General features: G+C 45.4%; 1 protein-coding gene across 1 annotated transcript in view; it reads left to right on the plus strand.

The window, feature by feature from the left end:
* The first annotated feature begins 4,144 nt into the window (after positions 1 to 4,144).
* timm50 (translocase of inner mitochondrial membrane 50 homolog (S. cerevisiae)) overlaps positions 4,145 to 13,276 on the plus strand; it is a 30,647-nt gene continuing 21,515 nt past the window's right edge. Inside the window, exons 1-3 of the mRNA XM_085370889.1 lie at positions 4,145 to 4,369; positions 6,134 to 6,290; positions 9,021 to 9,052. Of these exons, the coding sequence (XP_085227015.1) occupies positions 4,154 to 4,369; positions 6,134 to 6,290; positions 9,021 to 9,052 (405 nt within the window). The 5' untranslated portion in view covers positions 4,145 to 4,153. The remainder of the gene's footprint in view (positions 4,370 to 6,133; positions 6,291 to 9,020; positions 9,053 to 13,276) is intronic.

A 13,276-nucleotide genomic window follows, 5' to 3' on the forward strand; every position in this document is an offset into this window, starting at 1 on the left:
TGATTGCCAGCAGGTGCGTTGGCCGAAGGTGGAAATCTGCAATGCAACACCACCCAGGCGGAAAGGAGTGAGGATGGGAGGGAGAGAGGGACACACAATAACAAGCACTGACAGGAACCCAGGGAGAATTGGAGGACCATGACATCACATTTCAAAATCAAACAACTACAGTGGGAGACCTCCATATCTGGCAGGAAATTACCTCCATATTATAATAATAGTAAAATCTTTAATAGAAAAAATACATTAAAAATTTTAAAAGCTAAATAGAAAAAGTCAGCTGACTGCTTTCAAGGCATAGAGTTGATGCAGTTTTTTAATGCATCATTATAATAAATTCATTACTATTTAAAGTAAAGAAAAATGTAAATGTAACATTTCAAAACATACAGCAACCAAAACTGAACCAATTTGTAAGTGCAAGAACCTGTGAGCAACTAAAGACACGTGTTGGGATTAATTTTTATCTTGTAAGGCTAATGTCGCATAATTAGCACCACATATTTGTGTTTTGTCTTTTACTGCACACAGGATTCACTCTGATGCTAACAGACATGAGCAGAGAGAAGCATTCCTCTCTGTGGAATATAGCTAAGGTGATAAATCAGTTGTTAGGCGATGGTATGCACCATACACTCCTTTATGCAGATCTGACTGGAGGGTAGGAGGTGGTTGCCATGGTGATGGGTGAAGCAGTGACTCCAAATAAGGAGATGCCCAGAAAGTTGCAGAAGGAGAAACATGAGCCGAGATCAGACCTAAGGCCACCTTAATCTGTTTTAGTATCCTGTTTATCACCCATAATAAAAAGTGTTAGTGCCTGGTCGTGGCAGTCGTTTGTCTCTGAGAGAGGAGGTCCAGAGCATTTGACTTTTACTCCATTGTCTCTTCCCAGAATCTATTTTTTGTTTGTTTATTTGATTCCTGTCTGGCAATAGTCCAACAAACGGTCTCTACATTGGTTAAACTTAAAATGATTTTTATTTTCCATTTCATGAGGACAGTCTTCTTAGCAATGGATAAGGCAGCGAGAGCCATGTGGACTGTAATCATCTCCACAGTGACATCATCTAAATGACCCGAAAAGCAAACTGAAGGGGAGGCTGGAATGTTACATTTCAAAAAACTTTGATAAGTCTTCGCATATCCAGCACCAGAACCTACGAGCATGGATGTAATTTTTAGGCGTATTGCCTTTACAGTGCGAACAGTTGTTAGAAGACGTAAAACCCATCCTGAACATCCATTGATCTGTATAGTGCACTCTATGTATTATTTTATTAACTGTACCCAGGGATGTAAAAGAATTTGTACCACACTTGATGGCGTTTGATTAGGCTTTAATTTCTTTTTTACTATAGACTTAATTTGTTGATATTCTAAAAATCTATTCTTGTTAATCATGTATTGTATAACTAATCTGTCAAATGGAATAAAGTCTGTTCCTTCGAATATATCTTCCAAGTATTTAATTCCTTTACGACTCCAGACTGTGAAGTTAATCATATTATTGTTCTGTAGTATGTCAGGGTTGTTCCAGATGGGTGCACGTTTGCTTGGGATGAATGAAGACACCATGCTGTCAGAGAGCAGCTGATGTTGATGCTTTTGCATACATCGTATTTGATGTTTGAGCTAATGAATGGTAGGTCTGAGGTCTCTATTTATATTGCATAGTGCCTGTTCTGTGTCTAGCTAGGGTTCATCTAAGTGGCTGTGATTTAGGCAACCTGGGATGAATTGTAGCCTGTTGGCTAAGAAGTAGTGTTGGAAGTTAGGTAGATCTTGTCCTCCTTTATTCTTGGCCCTTTGTAGCGTTTTAAGCTAATACGCAGGGGTTAACTCTCCAAAGGAATCCAGAAATCTAAACCAGTTCACAAAGAAGCCATCTATGTCCACTGTGAACGACCATCTTTGAACGGAGGGCGGGGCTTACGACGCTAACTGTCTGTCATTTATAATCCAGTTTTGAGAGCCTTCCCAGACGCCTTAACACCCACTCACATCCTGGGGCCATTTGACCTCAGCAAGCTCTCACAATGGGTTCACCCAAAACCTCTGATAGTGACCCACACCTGTTTTCACACTTGGTTGATGTGATGAGGCACATGATCAATAGTGGGTCAATGAAACCTCTTAGGAACACTCCCAATAGGACTTCACAATCCAGGACTCTCCACCAATAGGGCTTTGGAGTTGACATCACGCCACAATGTATTGTGGGAACGTGGCGCCATTTTCCAGGTCCAAGATACAGCCAGAGGTTGGCCATAAGATAGACTTAAACATAGACTTAGACATAAGATAGGTCTTTCCAAGCATCTTAGATTTCCCTCTTCTCACCTATCTCATAATCTAAATCAATCCAGCTGTTATATCAGAGTAAACACTAATATTTTTATAGTTAGGGTAAATTTGAGGCTGATTTTTTTTTATTTTTTTGCATCTTGCATGTTCTCTCCAGGTACTTAGGATTCCACCAACAGTGAAAAATACAGATTGTGAAATTTTCTTTGATAGTTTGCATCTTTTTTTTCCCTTTTCTTTTTTTTAACCTTTTACCTTTTCTCTATATTTTATTGTGTTGTGCTTATTATATTTTACTGCTTCTATTGTTCTTGCGCTATTGTAAAGTGACCTTGAGGGTCTTAAAGGCGCCTATAAATAAAATGTATTATTATTAGTAGTAGTTTTGTAAATTCTTGCACAAATAACACACATAAACAATTAAGCAGCGTATATAAGCATGTATTTCTTAATTTTTATTAATTAATCAATGGCTAATGATTTATAGAACCTAACTGGAAGCTATGTTTTAATATTTAAGTCGGTGTCTCTTTATAATAATAAAAGCTAAAATAATTAAGTTTCATAACCCTACATATCTTCAAATGTTTTACTAATTTCAACTCATTTTGAAATGTTTTCAGCAAATTGCAGGTGAGTCAAATCTGACGTGATGATTTGGTGATTTTATAGACATGTGTATCTATTATGTATACAGGGAAGGGGCACTACAGTGTCAGCAGATGGATCAAATACTAATGTTTGAAAAGAACGTGGCTTTACGTTCCACCTGAAATTTAGACGTGCTGATGAATCTGCTCGGACTTTGCGCTCAGTCTCTTCTGGAGCATGACTGACTCCACCCTGGTGCAGCAGGACAGTACTTCAGTTTACTGCCCATTACTGTCAGTATCACCATAATTTTTGCCCTTCCTTCATTGACTTTTTAAGTAAGTAGTTTCTTTTTGCAATACTATTTGTTTTCCTACAATTTCTTGCAATTCAGTTCCAGCCTAGCTTTAAGGTTTAACATGGAGAGGGGTGTAGGGGCTTGTTTTGCTCATGGCTGATAATGTGGACAAGTTAGAAAATCACAAATTTGGAGCTGTTTTTTTCTTGAGAATGACTTCCTGATAAGACTTATTGACGACACCTTATTTTTGATACCATAGATCAGAGAAGGCTAACAGGCGGACCACGGTCCGGATCTACAACACAAACAAACAAATTTTATTTTAACTGGTAGAGCTTTATGGTAGTGGTTCAGCCTGAAGAAACACACCTACCAGATGTGATACGCATCTGGGCAGTAAGCACTGGGACTCTACAGTGCCAGCAGCTGAAAAGACAGTATAAGAAAAGTTTAGAAAAAGAAAACTAAAAAACAGAAAGTGAGAGAAAAATAAAGAACAAAAACCAAATACAGAGGTAAATCCCCTGGTGAAGCACCTGATTAGAAACATAATTAGAAAATAAATCTAAAATTAAAAGTTTGACCTGATGGTGGCGCTAGAGTTTCATTATCAAGGGGCCATTTATGTATTCAATAAATAAACAAAGTGCCTGACACAAACACTTGCTCATCAGCCATATGCAAACCATTTCCTTGAGGCAAATATCTCTTGGTGGTAAAACGTGTTAGTAATATTTGATGAGAATATGAGGGTTAATGTCGCAATCGAAGGTCAGACTCACTCTTTCTTCTGATTGGTGCCAACCCTAAAAGGCCCTCCATCCTAGCGCCCCACGTGGCTTTCCACTCCTCTGATTGGGGCGTCTGCCTGCCCCTCACAGGGCCTCGGCCAATCGGGTGCTTTTGTCCTTCTTACTCGCGTCATTTGCGTTAGCTGTAGTGCTACTTTCCAACATGTCGGCTGTGTGTGTGCTCCCCATGTGTCTGCGGGCGAGCCGGGGCCTCCTCCGGCTCAGGAGCGCGGCGGCGGGTGCCTCCGCCCCAGCCATGGTGGACGTCATCCGGACACTGTCCACGGACAAGCCGCCGGCCGCAGCGGGCAGTGCGACGGGCGGGTTAGCTCAGGCGATCCTCCAGGAGAGACTCCAGCAGCAACAGCAGCCGACTCAGGTGCGCTTCATTTTACAACCTTAACAGCACTCAGTGGCGTCGACGGGGGTAACTGTATTAAGTAGTAGGTCCGACCGTGAAACCCCGCCATCACGAGCTGCCCTGGTGATGTAAATCAACTCATGAACGAACATTTCCAACCTTAGCTCAGACTGACAGCTAGCTTACATAAAGTTATTTTCCTCACCCACGCGGGCCCAGACGGACTAAACTGTGTGTTTTGTGGTGTTTGTCGCGACACACGTGATCTTCAGAAATGTGACGTTATGACAGCACCACCCCACGCGGGCTCAGCTGTCTGCTGAATGAATGAACCTGGCATTAACTAGCTAGCATGCTAATGTTAGCATGCGTTTATCTAGTCTGGCTGTAGCAACACAGCTTACCTGAGCCCGGCTCACGTGAGTATCCTCACAATGTGTGTTCCTCTGAACAGTAACCCTAGGGTTAGGGTTAACCCTAACTGTGTGGCAGTGAGTGCAGCTGGCACTGCTGTGGTTACCTGCCCTTCACCCGCAGCTGTGTGTGTGTTTGTCAGTGCCACAGCTTGATTTTATCTGCGGGATAAATCGCATTAACAGCCGAGGTTTGTTTCGCTCTGAAGGTCAGAGCAGACCCCCACCCTCCTCCCCGTGCAGCTCAGTGTGGTGTCTGGTCATGGAGGAAGCCACCCACCACGTGACTCCTAACAGTGTGTTTCCCACAGACTCCAAACATAAAAGTGTGACATCTACAGACGAACTGTAATAAGGGTTTTAGTTAAAGACTAAATAATTGCCACTCCACTTCTTCCCAGCAGCAGATACAGAAAGTGCTGAAATCTGTTAAAATCCATGAATTTAATTGGACATGAAGGAAATCAACAGCCTTCCATGAGACCATGTTGGTTTCTGTCAGTCTGTGTTGTTTTAAATGCTGTATAACATTTGCACACATTCACACATCCATGCCTTTTCAGTTAGTTTGGCATGCTCCTGATGATGGACGGTGTTTTGAGGGTGATCTCCTCCCAGACATGGACCAGTGCATCTGTGCGTGCTGCAGTCTGCAGTTCTGTTTGGCAGCATCAGGTGCATGAACCTCCCTGAGGTTCTCCTTGGGTTCAAGTCTGGGGAGCATCAGAGTCGTCATCTTTCAGACACTGACTACACACTGCGGCTACACAAGGGCCTACTGCAGCAGCATCAGGTCTCAGACTGGGTTTGAGGACTTTATCCAGCTAAACCAGTCATGCTGGATGAGCCTGAAGGTATCATAACGTTCGTCTCCAGACTCTCATCTGTCTCCTGTGCTCAGTGTGAACCTGCTCTCATCCACCAGAGCTGGACTGTTGGTTGTTGTCCTCTGCTGCACTGTGCTGTGAGCACAGGCCCTGCTGCATGCGGTCTGATTCTGACAGTCTGCTCAGAAACATGCACGAGGAGCACGATGGAGGCTGTTATGCAGCACTCATGCAGCACTCCTCTACTGCCCTGCACGGCTCTCCTCCACACTCTGTCGACTGTGCCAGCATACACACCAAACCACCTCCTGTCAGTTTTTATTGTTTCTGTAAATTCTGTTTTTGGGAATAAAGTTTTTTTTTGTTTTTTTTTTTGCTTGTTTGTTTAAAAGAGACACAAAAACGTTTCCTTGTGTTAAACTGAATGAAGCTGACGTCTCTAACGCTTTCCTCTCAGTTCAGACTGAAGGTGAGCGCATCAGTGCTGCACATTTCATTAATGCTAGTTCATAGTCAAACAGAAACGCTTGTTTTTGTTTAAGGGTCAGCCTCCTCCAGAGGGAGGGGAGGGCGAGAGGGAGGGCGAGAAGGCAGAGGACAGGAAGCAGAAGGAGAACACGGCCTACGCCAAGAAGATGGTGCTACGGTTGGCCGGATTCATGGGAGTCGGCGGCGCGGTCGCCATCGTTTATATATTCGGTGAGTCTTTAAGCTTCGTCCTGTGCACTCAGAGCGAGAGACTTTGCTGCCTCTCCTGAAACGGCGTCCTCACTTAGTCAGTTTCAGCCGGTTTGCTTCACAGGTGGAAACACGGTCACTGTCAGCCAATCAGCTTGCTCAGCAGCACGTCTCTATGTTCAAATCCAGTTCAACCTCTTTCTGTAGGGGTGATGTGACAAAGGAGCTGAAAATAAATTTCAGTAGACACAAAGCTGTTTCTACCTGGTTTCTATCCAGAAACTTGACAAACATTCAAGAGCTGCAGAGTTTAAATGTGTTAGATCAGGGGTGGGAAACTCCAGGCCTCGAGGGCCGGCGTCCTGCAGGTTTTAGATCTGCAGGACCCTCTGGGTCAACACACTTGAATCACATGATTAGTTCATTACCCGGCCTCTGGAGAACGTTACGACATGTTGAGGAGGTCATTTAGCCATTTCAGTCAGCTGTGATGGATCAAGGACACATCTAAAACCTGCAGGACACTGGCCCTCGAGGCCTGGAGTTCCCCACCCCTGGAATAAAGTCAAGAATAAGCCTGTAATCCAGATGTTTCCCACTGGATCAGATTGATCATGTCAAACCTTCCATGTAAAGAAAAGAAGAGATTTGTTTGAGGACAAACAGAAATTCTTGAAAAGGTTTTAGGAGCGTTTTTTTAAACTAATAGTTGACAGAGTCTAGTGTGGTGTGGCATTTTTAAAGGAAGAGAGGGTTTTTATTGTTTCCTTCATGCGAGTGTGCTGTGAGGGTTTATGCATGCAGGGCAGCTCTGTATTTTTCTCTTTAGAATTTAATGAGGGTTTTGTTGGAATAAATGTGCCACAGCTACCCTGGGGGTCAGTAATATTAAACTCCTGGAAAGATCACCGTGGGCTTTTCGGCCGGGCGCTTTTATACATACCCCTGTTTGAAAACATGAACCCAGCACGTGGTTGTTGGTCACGGATGAAACATGGATCAGATGTTTGGTTCTGCTGCTGGGTTTAAACACGTCAGTTTAAGGCGTTTCAAACAGGAGATGCAGCTTTATTCTTTGAGCCATCTTCAAAAGAACAAAAGAACAGGTATAATCTGTATTTCTGGCCGCGCTGGGCCTCTGAACTTCCTCTGATGGAAAGGTGGGTGTGATTGGTGTTTTCACACTTGGCTCCCTGATTGCAGGGACAGGTGGGTGGAGCTAGCAGCCTGTCCTTCAGAGGAGAGTCAGACTGAGGATGGTGAAGGGCGTTGTTGACAGGTTTGTCGAGTAGAAAAATGGACCCAGAGTGATCCGTTTAAGGAGGAGGAGAGGATGGAAATGTAATCTTTGATTTGTGGAGTCGGACTCGGGTGAGGAGAGGATGAAGGATTTCTTTGGGGAGTCGTCCTCTTCAGAAACAAGTCGTTCATGAAGTTATTGGAGATTTTTGATTTGCTTTTTGTCTGCGTGTTTTGAAGACCGTGGCAGACTCTGTGACCTCGGTCTTCACAGGAATGGGATTTTATGTCTTTAATTCCACGCTTTCGATCGTATTTTGGATCCTTTTGAAGTTCGTTCCTCCTGGAGATAACGACGTGTCTGTACAGAAGCTCAGAGATATGGCGGCAGACAGTTTGAAAACTTCTGGTTCTGACTTGTTCTCTTCCTGTGTCGGGGCTGAGGTGGCGCTGTGTGATATTACCAGCAGCACGTGAAGCCACCACAGCCTCTGACGGTGTGCTAGCACCTGAGGGCCCAGGCCTCACTGCAGTCTTGACTCAGAAACGACCTCTGTGTCGGTGCAGACAAAGGAGAAGACGCAGCTGAAACAGGAAACACCGACACCGCTGAGTTTCATCTTTTCAGGCTTACAGAAATCAGAGAGCCCAAACCACAGCTGCTCGCTTCTGATGAGTATAAATAGATCTGTAACCTGACCTTTAACCTGCAGGGCACCTACCTGGAAATGTAATAAATGAAGCTTTTAAATGTGTGTAACAGCGACTGCACAGTGTAGTGGTTTAACCATTTCTAACAAGCGAACATCCTGGGAGGAGATGAGATGTTGCTGTTGGTGCTTGTTGGTTATTGGATGGTTTGGTTGTTTTTTTTCGTCTCTCATTTATTTTTAAAACATGGGAAAATGTTTTTGCTCGACCACAACCAGTGATGTCTGTTTACTCACGCGTGTTTTCAAATATTGATTTCTCTGTGTTTGCTAATATTTCTGCTGGAAGGTTCAAGCATTATTGTGAAGTGTGCGTGTCACCTGCCTCAAATCTAGTAAATAACCTGAACAGGTGATACACTGTGGGTTCCCTCCAGGTACTCCGGCTTCCTCCCACAGTCCAAACACATGCAGTTAGTGGGGACAGGTTAACTGGTAACTCTAAAGCAGGGGTCCCCAATCCCAGTCCACAAGGGCCGGTGTCCTGCAGGTTTTAGATCTCACCCTGGGTCAGCACACCTGAATCACATGATTAGTTCATTACCAGGCCTCTGGAGAACTTCAGGACATGTTGAGGAGGTCGTTTAGCCGTTTAAATCAGCTGTGATGGATCAAGGACACGTCTAAAACCTGCAGGGACACCGGCCCTTGTGGACTGGGATTGGGGACCCCTGCTCTAAAGTGCCCATAGGTGTGAATGGTTGTCTGCGTGTTAGCCCTGTGACAGACTGGTGACCTGTCCAGGATAAGTGGAAGAGAATGGAGGGAGGCAATAAACTGTTTTATTTTTCTTCTTTTTTAGGCACAAATTCGGTGGATGAACAAGGAAACACGGTAAGTTTTGCTGTCTCCCTCTCTCTCTCACACACACACACACACACACACACACACACACACACACACACACACACACACACACGTGTGGTCGTGCTCATGCTTTAAGGCGACGGTGTTTGATTGTGAAGTCACCTGTTCAGATTCAAATCAGGCATCTGTCGCGTGAGGAGCACACTTAACAGCTCGCTGCGTGATGGAGGGGTGAGAGGTGTCGCTGTGGGAGAGGAAGCAGCACACTTATCTCACCTTTTGTCCGCTTTCATACTGTAACAGGATTGAGCAGACAACGACCTGTACTTCCAGCCAGACGGTGATCCAGATGTTCAGCAGGCTGTGAGAGCAGCATCAGCGTTTTAAACATGCGCAGCTCCAGCCCTCGCCTTCAGATTATACATGTTTGTGTTCAGATAACCAGCCTTTCCAGTGCAGAAGCTTTGCTTTGTTCCGGTAATAAGATCGTCCCCTCGCTCTTACTTTGCTCAGCTCAGTTGCTGCTAACCAGCTGAAAGGCAAGCCAGATGTGTTTCTGTGGTGAACTGATACAGGGCAGTGTTTACTGATGGAAACAGATGTTTATTAGCATCTGGAGACATCAGCAGTGTCTGTGTGTGACAGATCTGAGCTGATGGTGATTTTGAAAGTAATAACAGCTGAAGACTTGGATCAAGCTGTCAGATTAGAGGGGGTGGTGGGGGTTGGCTTGAGCTTTGCGGTTTCCTTTGATGCTGGTCTTTGGGGACAGGATCTTTGTTGGAGGCGTTAATGGCCACTTCAAAGGGCACACTTCAGTCTCATTAGGATCCTTTTGTTGGTGACAAAGAGGTGAGCGTGTCGTTTGCTCGGTGTGTATTTGAAGCTCGGGAACAGAAGAGCCGGCCGCGGGCATCAGCGTCGGAGAAAAGGACCCCAGACTGAAGCCTGCAGTAACTTCAGTCGTTTGTCTTCAGTTGACTCATAAACTTGCTCTGCACTTCATTACTGCACACTTACAGCTTTCTAAAGTGTCCTTTTACAGACAGATGGGCTCGAGCTGAATTTAAATGAAAAGCAAACAGATGGGGGGGGGGTGTTCTGGTGCAAAGCTGGGTCGTCTACCTCGGGACGTCTGAGACAGCTCGGTGCAGAGAGTGATGGACACCTGAAGCACAGGCGTCATGCTTTATCTCTGTGTGAATCATCCACCTCAGGATCAGCTACGATCCAAACTGGAAGGGAGGAAACTGGTGTGTTTCATTCTTTTACCCTGATTATGTATTTTACCGTATTAGAAATCGTACATTTAGTAATTCAGAATCTGATCTGCCTGACCGTGCAAGCTTTAACTGACAGGATGTGAATCGACCGTCTGCTCAGGTAGGATAGTTTCAGTTTGAGGTGTGGATGTGGGAAGGATGAGCTCGCTTTGTCCCGGCACGAGAGGATTTCTCTCTTCAAAGGGCACACTTATCTCACCTGACTTCCTGTCAGGAGCTCCAATCAGACGGCACACTTCTCATGTTGCCGTGACGCCCGTCTTCTGCAGTGTGTCTGCGCTAACACTTACCAACTCCTCATCCTCAAACTGTCGTCTTCAGGGCATTTAACGGCAGCGTGTGCCGGCGCTCGGAGAGGTGTTTATGCAGGAAACACTTCCCAGAAAGAGTGTGTGTGTGTGTGTGTGTGTGTGTGTGTGTGTGTGCGTGTGTCAGCTGCTCTTTAGTCATAAAGTTTTAATTATTTTCCACAGTTTTAAGTTTGATCTCCCTGCTGTTTGAAACCACAGGTGTGATTCGTCTCGATGTCACATTTCTACAAACGTAATGAAATGAAACGATCACTTCGCTGTTTAGACGTTTTTACCTGCTGCTGTGAGGTGTTGTCGTCACCCCGCGCCGTGGGCGGGCAGCATGGACACAAGTTTGGTAGGCGACGTAGGAGAGTGAAATTAATACTGAAGGTGTGGGGGGGGGGATATCTACTGAAAATCTCAGACAGGTTTGAATCTCAGTGATGTCGAGGTCAAAGGTCAAGTGTTCTGAAAATCTTGTGAATGCTGTAACTCGAGAAGAAAGTCACCGAGGACTTTTGAGTGAGCAGTGTCTGTGAGGAGGCTGAGGGGCGTCATCAGTATCTTCGTCTGCTGAAACCGACCGGACTGTCAAAAGGAAACGATTAAAACTTTGGGATGGACGTTCAGGTTGGAATTTATTGCCGATCGGCTGAGCCTTTCACCGGTCGTTGCCAATAATGCTGGTTGAAGCTGAGAGAAGCGGTCGGTGGTGAAACGAGCAACAGGGCTGTTTATGTTATTAAATATTTCCGTCCTGGAAGCACATGTTCGCCAAACGTTTTCAGCAATCCAACGGATGATCCTTTTCCACAGTATGATGCGACATCATTTCCTTTGACAGATATTTAGATACAGCCAGCGTGCACTGTGTCCACCTGAGCTGTCCATTTAACCCTTTCATGGTGGTCACTACAGTGGACAGCCAGTGTTGGTGCACAAAAAGATTCTTATTTAAATTAAAATGTAAATTTCTCTAACCTCTTAGAAGTTCAAAAATCTTTTTTTCATGCCTAAAGATGAATAAAAAAATACGTAAGAAAAAAGTCCTGATTGAGGTTGTCATGATTGATGTATGACAGGGTTAATTTTCAACCATTCAAACATTGCTCCGCCCATCAAAAAGTCACCTGCGCGAATATATCGCCTATCATCATTTATTGGACTGATGAATATCTGCTGGAAAATTTTAGATATCGCCCAACTTTACCATGAAACCCAGCACAAAGCGCCCTGGTGGTGCTCGGGGGCGTTAGTGCACATGGCAGGAGTAACATGGAGGCCCCGTTAATGTGTGAGAATATTTGTGAGAGTAAATCTGTGAAAGTGCATCTAAAATACTCTTAAACCAGAGCGTTGGCTGTTTAAGCAGCGTGGGGAAACCTGCTGCTGACCGCGGCTCACGCTGACACGCACAGGTTTGTTTTTAGGGGTTTTGTGGACGTCCTTGTGGTTTGTCTGCATGCAAGGTCTCACACGTGAGCGGACCTGTGGGAACCCTCTGCTGTTATTTAACACTGTGGTCAGTATGATGTAAATGTTCTAAAATCAGCGCCGCGAGGACACGGGAACCGCAGGCCGGCCTCTTTTCCGTGCTGCGCCGTAAGGACCGCTCTCTCACATTAAAGCCTCCGGCTGTATCCTGTCGAGCCAGCAGGCGGGCCGGACCGCTTCAAAGCCGAGGCACACTTCTCACGCCTTCCTGCTAGCCTGCCCCCCTCGTGAGGTCACACGACCCGGCTGTCAGGAGGAGAAACCCTTCAGACGACACACTGTGAACAGATTTACACGTTACGGTCGGCTCGGCGGCCGTCGGGGTAAAAATCCGATGAAGCACAAATGAATTAAGAGCAGCAAACAGCCGCCTGCTGGAGCTCTCAGACAGCTTTGGGAGAAGTGGTGAGCACCGAGGCTTCTTCCAGGAACAGCTCCCGGTGTCCCTGAAGAACAAGCTGTTGGCCTGTTACAGGGTTTGGCACGCTGTAAGTCATGCAGGCGAAATGATAACCTTTGACTTCATAATGACTTTCTCATAACTACAAAATGTAAAGTCTTTACATACTCAAGGAATCATGAGGTCGTCAGTTATATCAGATATAAATGTTATGAGAGGTTCTCATCATTAGGACGATGTTTATGAGCTATTGGTGTTTTTCAGAAGCACAACATTCTGCTCTGCAGCGAGGGAAGCTCTGCGCCGCTGGACGTAACTTCGTAGCTGGTGTAGTCTGTGTGTGGAGGGGTGACACGGTCAGTGCATGTGTGAGGGCAGCGTGGTTTTGGCCATAAATGACAACAAACAAAAATCCACGAGCCCAGACTTGATGACACTCGTTTGATTTGTGGGCATAAAGTTTGAGCCGGCGTGTGTGAACAAACGAGGCACCGCTGGGATAAACGGGCCGATCTCAGTTTTCTAAGAATGAAACGTTTGTACAAAGAAAAATAGTTCTGATGTTTCAGACACGTGAGCTCCACCGCCGAAAACGACTTCCTGTTCTAGTCGTGCAGGTTCCTGCACAGCCAGGTTGGCCTGTTAAACAAACTAGAGCAGTGAAATGCTTTGCTTTTATTGGATGTCTGTGTGGAGTTGTGTGTTTGAGGGCTCTCTGTTGCCAGCGCGACACGTTTAAATGATGAATCCCGTCCGGCCGGTGGTCTCCGTTTGCCAGCTC

This window comes from Diplotaxodon limnothrissa, linkage group LG14 (genome assembly GCF_057381915.1).
Source record: "Diplotaxodon limnothrissa isolate DT_005_m linkage group LG14, D_limnothrissa_male_GT1.1, whole genome shotgun sequence".
Lineage (NCBI taxonomy): Eukaryota > Metazoa > Chordata > Actinopteri > Cichliformes > Cichlidae > Diplotaxodon > Diplotaxodon limnothrissa.